The 13,981-nt window shown below is 41.2% G+C and overlaps 1 protein-coding gene across 7 annotated transcripts in view; it reads right to left on the reverse strand.

The window, feature by feature from the left end:
- Positions 1-5,669: 5,669 nt before the first annotated feature.
- Positions 5,670-13,981, reverse strand: part of LOC127425280 (methylcytosine dioxygenase tet3-like) — a 51,394-nt gene continuing 43,082 nt past the window's right edge. For all 7 annotated transcript variants that reach the window (XM_051671048.1, XM_051671056.1, XM_051671076.1 and 4 more), the window contains 7 exons: positions 12,283-12,376; positions 11,544-11,752; positions 11,027-11,177; positions 10,647-10,736; positions 10,223-10,360; positions 9,685-10,033; positions 5,670-9,303 (listed from right to left, as the gene is read on the reverse strand). In XM_051671048.1, coding sequence (XP_051527008.1) covers positions 7,568-9,303; positions 9,685-10,033; positions 10,223-10,360; positions 10,647-10,736; positions 11,027-11,177; positions 11,544-11,752; positions 12,283-12,376 — 2,767 coding nt within the window. In that variant the 3' untranslated portion in view covers positions 5,670-7,567. The remainder of the gene's footprint in view (positions 9,304-9,684; positions 10,034-10,222; positions 10,361-10,646; positions 10,737-11,026; positions 11,178-11,543; positions 11,753-12,282; positions 12,377-13,981) is intronic.

A 13,981-nucleotide genomic window follows, 5' to 3' on the forward strand; every position in this document is an offset into this window, starting at 1 on the left:
GAAGAATGAACACAAAGAATGTGTAGATTCATTCACAGAACTGTCTCAAAGGTGTGATCTTCCACAAAACAAATTCCAGCTGATATAAAACTGTTCAGATTCCTCGGACAGACAAATGAACGTTCAGTGAAAAAACTCAACAAAAACTACAGCCAGCAGGAGGAATAAGCACGAAGAACAAACAGATTAATCCACAGCTGTTCCAAAGGAGTGTTATTCAAAAGAATAAGCTCCAGCCGCTAGGCGGAACCAATACAAAAAGAAACAAAACCGGCATCCTTTGTGTGAGCATGTAGATATTTTGCGGTCATCTGTAGTGTCCACTCTCAAACTGGCCGGGAACTTCAATGCAAAAGTAATCTTTCATCAATGCAAAAGTTTCTTTAAGGAAAAGTGTCATTCACAAAACAAGCTCCAGCCGCTCGGCGGAGCAAACGCAAAAAGAAAAAATAAACCAAAATGTCCCCCAGCTTCCTCAAGAGTAAGTACAGCAAGTCGACCCACTCGCATGAAAAACACTCAATGGTTTACTCACCCATTGATTCAGTAAAAGACATTGCCTGATTGGGACATGTAAATATTTTGCGACCAACCTTCGTTTATATTCTCAGTTTGGCCAGAAACATCAGAGCAAATGAGATCTTTCGCCGATGTAAGAGTTTCTTACTTTCCTTGAACTGATCTCGTTTCTCTCTTGTCGAACTCGCAAAGTCCGGGAACAAGAAAACACTATGGTTCTTCCAAGAAAGCTTCCCTTTGCTCCTCGCCTGACGCAACACAAGATCTTTATCGGATGATCTCAGAAATCTTACCAGAATCGGTCAGGGTCTGTCTCCCTCAGCAAATCTGTGAGCTGGGACTCTGTGAGCTCGCTCGATTTCCAGCTTGTGGCCTGTTATGTCAAGCAGACTCGGGAAAAGCTCATCTAGGAATTTCACCATATCTCTGCCCTCCTCATGCTCAGGAATTCCAACAATTCGAACGTTATTCCTGCGGCTTCTATTCTCAAGATCTTCAAGCTTTTCAAGGAGAAGTTCCAAATCAACTTTGGTCATGGGCAGATTAGCGGTTAATTCCCTCTCTGAAGATTCCAGACAATCGATTCGTCTCTCAACATCAGTCACTCTTGTAACTAACTCAGAGAATTTTATTTCCATTGCCGTAATCGATCGACGTATTACAGCGAGATCCTCCAAGTCAGCAAGAATCTTCGTCAACATCACCGACATGTTGGACAACTGACACTGAATTCCTTCTCCCGCCGCGCCATCCAAATCAAGTCCCCGGTCTGTAGGCCTGTTGGGGCTTTCATCCTGAACACGTAAGTGTCTTTTAATGTCTCCAGAGCCCGAGGATTTTGACTTCTTTGCCATGTTTTGCATCAAAGAGCAATTGAGTAACTGGGTGTATCAAAAATCACCAGATTATAACATGAAAATAATTAAAAATTTAGCAAAGTGCACAGAGCTCGTCGCTCACACGTCTGTTTCTTGCATGGTGCCACGTGACCTCAGATTTCTGCTTTTAAAATTGTACAAATCGATGTATATATGAAATTTGAACATTTACCAGCCAGTGGGTAATCACAGACATTTTTAGTCACAAAGCGCATAATTTTCTCGATCTTAAGAACTGAGATCGTTCAAATGAAGATCGCGATGCGTCGGAAAATAGGTATTTTTACCAAGTCCTAGTTACAGCCCCCATGTTCTTTTAACAATATATGAATAATATTTTTTCATGTGTTTTATAGGAAATAGAGCCCATTAACTGTTGATGATTAGTGGTAATTTCATTATTACTACTAACTGCTACCCAAATGAGTGCTGCTTCCATTAGTCCATTAATATCTCCCAAGAACACTGTATGATTCAGTAATGAATAAAAATAATAACTTGTTTAAATGACTGGCGTCTTGTTGCTCTGACCCCCATCATCAGCAAATGCTTTGAGAGACTAATCAGAGACTATATCTGCTCTGTGCTGCCTCCATCACTGGACCCATTGCAGTTTGCTTACCGCAACAACCGCTCCACTGATGATGCCATTGCACCTACAATACACACTGCTCTCTCCCACCTGGAAAAAAAGAACACTTATGTGAGAATGCTGTTTGTAGACTACAGCTCAGCATTCAACACCATAGTGCCCTCCAAGCTAGATGAGAAACTCCGGGCTCTGGGCTTAAACAGCTCGCTGTGCAGCTGGATCCTGGACTTCCTGTCAAGCAGACGCCAGGTGGTTAGAATAGGCAGCAACATCTCCTCGTCACTGACCCTCAACACTGGAGCCCCGCAGGGCTGTGTTCTCAGCCCACTACTGTATTCCTTGTACACACATGACTGTGTGGCAACACATAGCTCCAGTGCCATCATTAAGTTTGCTGATGACACGACGGTGGTAGGTCTGATCACTGACAATGATGAAACAGCCTACAGAGAGGAGGTGCACACTCTGACACACTGGTGTCAGGAGCACAACCTCTCCCTCAACGTCAGTAAGACAAAGGAGCTTGTGGTGGACTTTAGGAGAAAAGACAGAGAACACAGTCCATCACCATCAATGGAGCACCAGTGGAGAGAGTCAGCAGATTCAAGTTCCTGGGTGTCCACATCACTGAGGAACTCACATGCTCCATCCACACTGAAGTCGTTATGAAGAAGGCTCATCAGCGCCTCTTCTTCCTGAGACAGCTGAGGAAGTTTGGAATGAACCGCCACATCCTCACACGGTTCTACACCTGCACTGTAGAGAGCATCCTGACTGGCTGCATCTCCGCCTGGTATGGCAATAGCACCGCCCACAACCGCAAAGCACTGCAAAGGGTGGTGCGAACTGCCAGACACATCATCGGAGGTGAGCTTCCCTCCCTCCGGGAAATATATACAAGGCGGTGTGCGAAAAAAGCTCGGAGGATCATCAGAGACTCCAGTCACCCGAGCCATGGGCTGTTCTCACTGCTACCATCAGGTAGGCGGTATCGCAACATCAGGACCCGCACCAGCCGACTCCATGATAGCTTCTTCCCCCAAGCAATCAGACTTCTGAACTCTTGATCTCCCACGATCAAATACATCATCACTGCACTTTATTACCCTTACTCTTATATCTCACACCGGACTGTCATAAATTATATTATTATATTATATTCTCTCTTAATAACTGACTATCAACCGACAGCTGAATGTCAGTACAGTACAATACTGTACATTCTATATATACTATATATACTTTTTTATATATTTTTTTATTTTTATTGAATAATGTGTATCTATATTGTATACTGTACAGTGTATGTTATTATTTGTATATTGTTGAGTGTAATTATATGTATATCAGATGTTTAAATTGTGTTGTGTTAATCTGATGTTATTGTAAATTGGTATATGTCTCATCACTGTCACGACTGCTATGTTGATCGGAACTGCACCCAAGAATTTCACACACCATTGCACTTGTGTATATGGCTGTGTGACAATAAAGTGATTTGATTTGATAATGTACTCACACACACTCACAGAACTCGATTGCCATTGTGTTGGCTTGTAGCATAGTACTACTTGTTGAAATGTAGCATTTAATCTTTATTGGTTGGCTGACAGTGCTTTAAACAATTTAGCAATAATATTGGTTTAATCATTTAACATACTTGGTTTAGTCTTAAGATGGAATTCTGATAACGTACAACATAAATGCACTATTCTTCTGTTTTCCTGCAAAATATAGTGTAATCTTTAGTGACCAACATTAACTCATTATGAAGTCATTGATAGTCAATAGGTTTATTAAAATAATAAATGTTTCCACACTTTAGTTCTTTTATTTTTATTTTTTCTTAGTTTAGAACATAAAACAGTATTGTGGATCTTACCACATACACTATTGTATTCACATAATACACCATACAGCTACAAGGAGAGAGACCAAACAAAAGATAACACTTTTTACATACTGCATACTCAACATGAAAAATAGAACCAAGAACAACTTCTAACTCATAAAGGAATGTAGCTGCCAGTTTTTTCTTTTACCCCCCTTTTTGTTTACACATTTTGTCCTTTTTATGTTTAAAACTGGGCATAATAGATACTTTAACGCAAGTGAGTGCTGATAGAGGGGGCAGAGAGTAGTGTGTGTGTGTATCTGTATGTGCTTGTGTGACTATGCCCAAAAGGTAGGTGTGAATAAAGAAAAGTATGTGTATAACCAAGAAAATGAAAAAATTTATAAAAGTCCAACATGGGTGAAAACGCATATCTGGGCAGTTCAGGTAGCACCAGAATATTACATTAACAGTCTATTCACATCATCAGCATGAGTACCTATTCTTCTACCTGTCATCATGCACTTCAAGTACCATTTCAATTATTTAGGGTGAGGACTACAAAGGATAACTGTTGGAGTGCTTTTTTTATTGTTAACTGTGAACATCAGAAACCTCTTAGAAATAATTGTAAAAAGATTTAAAAATGATCAGCACCATAAAGGTTTTCTATTCTCTCAAACAGAGTTCACATATTAATTTAAGAGCCTATAGCAACAGTTTTTGCTAAGAGTCATTTCCACAGTGAACTTTAGGGGGTAGCACCATGGTTAAAAGCCATTTAGGGTGAGTAAAACTGAACTAGGCTTCAAGGGCAATCTTGAAACATACATATATATATATATATATATATATATATATATATATATATATATATATATATATATATATATATATATATATATATATTTTTTTTTTTTTTTTTTTTTTTTACTTCAGGGTAAAGTCCAACATTTCCAAGAACAACCAAGATAAATGTGAGTGCAGAGTTATGTAAGACTCACCCCACATGATATTTAATAAAATAAAAATGAAGTATTACACTCTTAAGCGGTCACATTAGAAACTGAGTTCAACGGCAATATTACACCCGATATTCTTTTCGGTTCCATGGGCAATTTTCATATAAAAGTGATTTACTTGCACTCCCTTTCAAAGCAATGTGAGTTGCAAACTGTGTTAGAATTGATCAACAAGTTTGCACTTGTTTGGATAGATCAGATGCAGGGGAAGGAAGCCGGTGACAATGGTAGTACAGAGGTATTGGTGTAAATACAGTACTCACGAAAGAAAGGACAGCAGTATCTTGAGTAGACCAACAAAGCATCATGCTTTGTGCTCTGTTGACGACTTGACATACAGAAAACTGAAGACTTAAAATTCAGAATTCATTCGTGATTAGGCCATCATCCCTCACCAGTTAAATAATCTTACCTAAATATTTAACTATTTACATTTCTATCTCTCCCAATAAAATTCCATTAAAACAAAAACTAGGTTTCAAGTTGTCAATAATCCGTTCTCATTTTTTTTCTCCATTAAAATCAAGATTAAAAGTGCTTTTATAAAATCCTCTCTTCAATATTTACAATTTCTCTAAAATAACCAACCAAAAAAAATATATATATATAAAATGACAGCAATCACAATAACAATCATCATCATCATTATCATATAATAAATAACAATAAAAAAAAAAAAAAGTAGGTACGAATGTGGATGTAGGCAGCAAGCCTGCAGTCTGTAGCGTCCATGTATTTGTAGCATGTTGTGACTGGGACCAGTGTCTGTACAACATGAGGTAAAGAGCTTTAGGACCACTTAGTGAGCACCAGGATCTCTCCTCTGTGAGTGTTAAGCATCTTGCAGCCCTATGTAAACCAGCGGCAGCCCTGCTTGCTCCCTATATGTAGCTGACACACACATGGACAAGCAGTCACACTGGTACACATACATTCTAACCAGTGTGCGTGTTTTGAATCCATGCATGTGCACACAAACACACACTAGCAGACAAACATATGCATTATGCAACAACGGTCAGCTGAAACTGTATGCATTGCCAATCAGCACCATGAATTTGAGTTTTGGGTAACCTCTCAGTCCAAAAAGAGAGAAGAGGATTGCTTATAAAAAGAGGGGCACTTTACAGGAGTGTAAATTTCTCATAGTAGCACTAACTCTACTAACTCTGCTCTGTCCATTAGGCTGGTGGATTTAACCAGCAGTGGGTATGAAAACAAGAAAATAATAACTTAGGTTAACATCATTATAACAAATGGGTAGTTATAGATTAATCAGGTCATGGAAGACATGTTTAGTTTCACAAAGGCCAGTTTTGTTGGGAAACCTATAGTAAAAAAAACAAAAAAACAATCATTGACAATTGAGAACCAGTTAGGTAATTTCTCCTCTAGCTTCTACCCTTCTGCTGACAGAAACCGACAAGATCAAACAATGTTACATATCTTCAGATACTCATCTAAGTTATTATTTTAATGAACTTTTTCTTACCTACTGAAGCTTTAAGTCTCTGCAGATCAGTAAGTCTGAACATATCTAGGATGAACCAAGCAAAGATTGCAGAATTTCAAGCCAATTAAAAAATGGCTAGAGTGTAGAATTCTCTGTTTGAGCGGAGTATGGATTGTTTATTCTATACGAAAATCACAAGCTTAAGACCCATTGTAGGTTATCTGTAGCTCTTAAGGGCTGTTTTTATTAAGGTGGATTTTTGCTAGGGTTACCAGCACCTCTGAGAGCTTAGTCTAAAAAATGCCACATGGGTAGGTGAAGAATGGCCAATGAAACTGCACCACAGGCAAATGAATCAGCACCAATCAGATGACATGATGGAAGGTTGAGCCAATTACCAGGACTGAGAGGTCCCTGTAACTGAACTTGATTGACATCTGCTGCTAAAGAGCACCCAAGTCCAGCACCTGCCTCGATATTGTGAGAGCAAAATTAGAGACACTTGAGACAGAAAATAAGCACCATTTGAAGGGATGAGAAACTTTACAGATTTCATTGAGTGGCACCAAACAGAAAGGCCCAAGCTGTTGTCAGGTCCTCTCTTTCTAATTTTGGTCACATGTTCAGTGACTACAGCTAGGAGCTGATAATCTAGAGTTGCCTTAATGCAGTCACATAAATATGACTCGCAACGGTGTGAAGGCGCTTCTTTTATAGATAGGCTGATGGGTGGAAAAGGTGAAAAGCGCAACAAAAAAATGCTGATTAGCTTGTTCTCATGTTCATATTAAACAAGCGAGAATGTCCTTTTTTCATCCCTCTTAGTCAAAGGGGGTAAATCAAAATATTAAAAACGATGATGAAAAAACAATAAAATTAAAATAAAAAATATGAATCTTTATAATATAATAACAATACCTGTAATATCAACGTTGACAGTAACAATAGCAATTGTAATAATATTGATAATAGATCAATAATAATTAGGATCATCAAATTCACTTAAGGAGGGGTAGCTATGGAAATCCCTCCCACGTTGGAGAGAGCAAGAGCACCATAGACAGCATGTCCGTTTGGGGTGTTCCCAAACTGCTGCCAAAATTTGAGGTAAATGAAAAAAAGTGCCCCTTCATTTTTTCTCCCTCCCTTGTGGTGACCTGAGAGAGGTGTTAGAGCTAGAAGAAGGGAAACTAATGGTAAAGGAGTAAGATTCATGATCCTTATTTCTTTTCCCTTATCTGGCTCCAGGGGGCAACAGCCTACGGGTGTTCACACAAACCGACTGTAAGGGCCAGTGAGGTGTGTGGACGGGTAGGGTGAAACATTGACTATGGTGGTGGTATGCTGTGTGGGTGCCATCCGTGTCACCACACCATCTCGTTTGTCCTTGGTCTGTCCTGGGGACGGGCTTACTGATCCAGCCGCCCACTTGCGCTTCTTCCCATAGGCCTTAATTTCATCTTGGGAGAGACCCAAAAGAGCTGCTTCTTGTTGCCGCTGCCGCGCTCGCTCGGCTAGGAGTTTCATCTTGGCCTCCCACAAAGCCAAGCCATGGCAGGGCTGGTTAAGGTTCTTGTGCTGGTAGAAGACCAGGGAAATACGGCTTGGGTGGGTACGGTCAGGCTTTTTAAGTGGCGTGGTAGCATGAAGCTCCCGACGGGCACATTCAATCAAGACAGAGCCATGAGCAGGGGCCACTGCTACTCCTCCAATGTTAGGGTCCAAAAAGTTGTGCTCGCTGTCTGACCACACCTCCTCCTCTTCAGGGTCATGCTCACTCTGGGCCTCTGCCTCACTGTCCCAGCATGCCTGCCCATTGGATCTCTGCAGTGCATCAGGGAACAAGCGACCCTCAGGAGCCGGAGACGGTGTGCTGCCTGCTGCAGAACCACCCCCAGATTTCCAGGCTTTCTCCTGCAGTCCCAGAGGAGCAGAGCCACAATTCTCACCTGCCTGTGATAGCATTTTGTCAGGGAAAGCACCAGTAGGGTTGTCTTGCCTAAGACCACCAGCACCATAACCAATAGGACCGTAAGGACCCCATGCCTTAGGTTGTGGACTTGGGGCAGGGCTATCCCACTGCCTTGGGGTGGACGGGTGTGGAGAGAGAGCAGGGGAAAGACCTGCTTTTATGGATGGGGAGGGAGATGGGGCAGGGGATGACACTGGAGTGTTAGGGCGGGGATAGGAATTCCACTGTTGCTGCTGTGCATACTGGGGGTGTTCATGTTGGTGTCTGTGTTGCTGGTGGAGCCTCTGCTTATCTGAAGTGAAGGGGGAATTAGCTGAACTTGACCTGTGGTTTCCTTCCCAGCCTTTAGAGACTAGGCTGCCATTTGGCTTATGCCCAGGCCAGCCTTCAGGCTTTGATGTGGTACTGGGAGTGCTAGGGCAGCTCTGACCTTGCCCATCTGATCTGCCATCATATAGTGGCACATCCATAGGCTCCTGCTTAATTATGGGTGTTGAGTGGTGTGTCTGCTCAAGTGACACTGATGGTGTATGACTGTGTGGAACAGGCGACTGTGAAAAGTCTGATGGGTGTGGGTAGCCTTGAATGGATGAATCACTCATTTGTTGCTGTGTCTGCCCATATTGGTTTGAATATGGCTGTGCCATCTTGGCTTGGAGACTCTGAACATCTGGCTTCTGGTCAAAAGATGTGGCAGGGGGTTCTCCAGCTTTTGCCCAGGCTCCATTACCATAACTCAAGAGCTCAGGAGGAAAAAGTGCATTTGGAGGGTAGTTGTAGTATCCATATCGCATGGCCTGGAGGTTGGGGTGAAAGCCATTGATGGGGCTAAGTGCAGGAGGTTGGCTGTTGGTAGGGATGCGACCTCTTGCATAGTTACAGGGGTAGGAGAATGAACTGTTCATGCTGTGGGGATCAGGTGTTGCCTTGCCGTTCCCTAGTGCTGGGTAGCCATGTATGGCACCATTGAAGGGCTGGAAGCGGTCAACAGGCTCTTTTTTGATGGTGGGCTTCACCTCCTGTTTTAGAATAGCTAGAAAAAAAAAGAAAAAAAAAACAATAGAAAAAAAGTTACGTGTAAAATATATGATAAACTTAAAGTCCATAGTTATTGAGTGCCAGTTTCAGAAGCTTAGTGCTCAGGTCAGCGCATTATTCAAATGTAAACTATTGCAAATAAAATCCACTGTTTGTAAAAAAATCAAAACCCTCTATTTTAATGGCAAATTCTATTTAAATTCTGGCACCCCAATATCCAAATTGCTCCTCTCTAATGCAGCTTAAAGCCAATGTGCCACCACCTCAGTTAATTAAATGGCTAATCCTTTACCTTAACCTGCAATTAAAATAACTCCTAACGTTTAGTTGTATTTGTACATATGGAGATTGAGCAAACTGAGATTTAACCACTGACCTTTATTGCCTTGCTGAGGGTGGGGTGAATCTGTGTGGTGCGTCTCCATCTTGATAGTCTTCTCTGGGGTTTCTGCAAGCTGCAGTCTCTTGTTCTTTTTCTCTGAAGCGGCCTTTTTGGCCTCCATGCGACGCTGCCGACAGGATTTAGCAGGTTCTGGAAGTTTCCTAACCTCTCTACGGAAGTTAGCAAGCACCTGAATGGCTCCTGTTTGCATTTTTAGGCGCTGGTTCTCCTCGCTACCATTTTCGTCGGTTAGAGAGATCTTGTAGAGCGGAAGCACATGCAGCTGCTCATCATCTGGGATCGTGCCCACTGAGCGATTGTCCTCTTTTGTAAAAGTGCACACCTGGGTGTAACAATATAAAGAAATATAAGGTTAAAGTAAATACTGTAGCACTTGTGCCAATTCTAACATATGGTTTATCTATCTCTCTACTGCCTATTGTACAAAATAATGTTGAGACCACTAATATAAATTCTAGAAGTGAATCACACATTATTTGACAAATGTATGCACTACTCGTAAATAACGTACCACAGTACAGCCATTGTGGAGGTTATGCTGGTCTTTGTGAGCATGGGCACAAAAATCCATGCATGCAGTGACTCCTGAAAATGGCCGTCCTTCCTTCAAACCTAGCCGACAGTCTGAAGCAATGTTCTCACTAACACACTGAGGAGCAAATAAAATATAATTAGTGTAAATAAAAACTAAAAAAAATTTAAAGGCCATAAAGATTTCATTTATTGCTTAAGCACATTTTTTGTTGATCCACTTGCTATGTAATTCATTGTAAATATGTAACAAAGTTTTTAATCACCTGAAACCCCACCAAACATACAAGTCCAAATTCACACATTCTAATTTCCACAAAATCAGTTTGCTTTTAATATGGCTAAAAGACACAGTTCTGTCAGGACAGAATTTTTTGTAGTAATGCACTTTTAATAATTCAAACCTGGTTACTGTAGGCCTGGGGAGCAAGTTGCTTATACAGAGGGGCCACGTGAGTGGCCAAGTTTTGGAAATTATCCCTGAGATAGTCCTCCTGCACAAAAATGTAAACATTGCAAATTAGTTAATATGGGCTATCATGCATAGACAATTAAATTTGAACAAGAAAATGTTAAATGCATTTGTTTTATATTTCTGTTCATCCACTTGTAGTAATTCATTGTAAATAAATATAGCAGTGAATGGTTACACTGATAAGTCAACATATTTGAACCTTGACTCATTTTCATGTATAATTTTACATCAGACTAGGGTAAGTGCATTCAGAAATGACCACCATTAACATTCTAATTTTAATCTCCACTTCTTTTAAGTTAAACAAACCTCTTTGGGGTGTTCTCCCTGCAGTCTGAACTTGCGAGGGGTTTTGCTTCGAGCGTACTTGCATCCATTGAAGTACATACTCCAGGAGCAGCCAAAAGAGAAGGAAGCGCCACATTTATCTGGGTCCTTCCCTTGGCATGCACAGGTTCGACTGCAAAAGGAACCCACCATGCATTTAATTAGTGGTCAATATAAACTATTATAATAATTACATACTTTGAGACCTTTTGCTGTAGCCACATCTTAAGAGAACTCTGCCTTTACATGATCACATACTGCAAGTGTGTGTGATTAAACTGCATTTATAAGAGGTTCTTTATGAAATCATGTGAGCACAATTGCAGTGGCAGAGCGGTAGGGTAGGTTGGAGCTGCGGTTCTCACCACAGAGTTAAGCAAAGGTGTGGTGCCGGCCTGCAAGTAACCCAATCCCATCCCCTCCTCTTTCCCCAGTAATTCCATGTCCCCTTATTACTGTATCTCTTGAAGAGGAAAAATGAGTGGTGGTGGAAACTCACCCGTCATTGAGTCCACAGCGGCGGCTGGTGGCGTTGCCGTATTTGGTGATTGTTTCTGTGAGTTCTCGATACAGTTTATCTCCCAGAGCACGAGGGACACCTTCCCAGGCCAGTATGACAACAATAATGACAGTGTTGGCACAGTGATGCCCAGGCCGTTGCTTCACCAGACATAATAATTTCTCTGCCTCACTGCTGCGACGAATAACCTACAGAGAAAGCCCGTCAGTAATGATGAAAGCATAATAAAGTTCAGACCATAAGCTGCCTTTACACTGCAAAAATTTTCCAAAAGCTGCATCTGAAGTGACATATACCATGAGTATATAAAGGTGCATTAACATACTGTTTAATGCTGCTAAGAGTGGCATAAATGCCTTTACACATAAATAATGTAAATGTTTTGAAATAAACAGTATGCTCTCTCATAACAACTACAAGTTAAAGGCTGCTTTGATGCTGCACTTCATTTACCTAAAATGGAACCAAAAGCAGCATCAGATCAGCCTTTGGCACTAGGTGCTTAGAGCAGCCTTAACTTGGCTCTGTACAGACACCTATAGATGCTCAACTGTATTCACTGCAGCAGGACAAAAGTTCAAAAAGAACATTTCTAGAATCATCATGTTTCCATATGTACATACAAATTCACAAACCACACAGTGCATGTCAAAATGGCACAGAAAACATAATTTAGTCTTGAATTGTCTGTTATTACCATGTGGCAAGAGACACTTACCCACTTAGCAATAGGACATCCCTGAGAGCTCTTCCCCTCTCGCCCTGTGTAAACCAACTTCTCAATACGAATGGCTTCACCCTTCTCCCCATACCTGTAATCATAAGAAGACATAGGTTCAGTGACTGATAAATCTCAAATTACACTGTGATAATGTGACATGAAAATAAATTCCCCAACCCTACTGAAGACACATTTCTGGACTTTATATACTTGACATATCTTTGTGTGTAGAATTGAGCAAACAAATCAACAGAATATAAAAATATATTTACATGATGGCCAATGTTCTCAGTGCACAATCACTTGTCTCCTCAAATTAAACTCTTAGTGGACAGAGCATGACAACAGCATGTGTTAAGAATAAATACCATTCAGCTATAATTGCACAGTCTGGGGGGGAGAAGCTTCAAAGATTCACAGGGGTGGGCTATGAGGTCAAAGGCCACAAAAGGGTCAGGCTTAGGCTTTAGAAGGCTATAGTCACTCTCTGACAGACAAACAAAGGGGAGGTTCTTACCCTATCCTCCAACCCCCTCTTTTTCCCTGCCCTCTGAAGAGCAGATAAGTAAGGCTATAGAAATAAAGCTACTATGCCCTCAATCAGCTCTCATATAAAGCAATGAGAGTGGACGAGTATACCAAAGGTCAGCAAAGGTGGAGATATTCTTTCCTAATGGGTCAAGGAAGTCTGAGCTTCTGTGTGCTTACAGAAGAAAGAGGGGTGGCACCCTGGTGCTCTTTTTGTATTCCTTTCTGTCACTGAATGATCAAAGGATCATTTAAGTATTGGTAAAGAAAGTTTTCCTAATGCAGGGAATATTTCATTAATTTATCATGTATGAAAAATTAGCATGATTTACACCATATATAGATTTAACATGTTAAAGATATGGGCCCAGGGGCCTGGTTAGCTCAGCGAGTAAAGACACTGACTACCACCCCTGGCGAGTTCGAATCCAGGGCGTACTGAGTGACTCCAGCCAGGTCTCCTAAGCAACCAAATTGGCCCAGTTGCTAGGGTGGGTAGAGTCACATGGGGTAACCTCCTCATGGTCGCTATAATGTGGTTCTCGCTCTCGGAGGGGCGTGTGGTGAGTTGTGCGTGGATGCCGTGGAGAATGGCATGGGCCTCCACACGTGCTTTGTCTCTGCGGTAACGCGCTCAACAAGCCACGTGATAAGATGCGCGGATTGACGGTCTCAGACGCAGAGACAACTGAGATTCGTCCTCCGACACCCGGATTGAGGCGAGTCACTACGCCACCACGAGGACTTAAGAGTGCACTGGGAATTGGGCATTCCAAAATTGGGGAGAAAAAGGGAAGGAAAAAAAAAAGAAAGAAAGAAAAAGATATGGGCCCTATATGACAGTATACTACCAGTAAAAGGTTTGGATACACCTACTCATTCTTTATTATTTTTCAGATTTTAGAATACTAAAATCATCAAAACTATGAAATAGCACAAAGAAAATTATGGGAATTATGCAGCAACAAATAAAATGTTATCTTATTATTGTAGCCTCTTCAAATTAGATACCCATTGCCTAGATCAGCTCTGCACACTTTGGGTATTCTCTCAACTCAACTTTATTTATATAGCACGCTTTATCAACCAGCTTCATTAGATGCAGAGATTTCAGCCAACTGGATTGTATTTTAAAGAGTATTGAAGGGCTTTTCTTGTATGCTGGGCA

Source organism: Myxocyprinus asiaticus, chromosome 3 (assembly GCF_019703515.2).
Source record: "Myxocyprinus asiaticus isolate MX2 ecotype Aquarium Trade chromosome 3, UBuf_Myxa_2, whole genome shotgun sequence".
NCBI lineage: Eukaryota > Metazoa > Chordata > Actinopteri > Cypriniformes > Catostomidae > Myxocyprinus > Myxocyprinus asiaticus.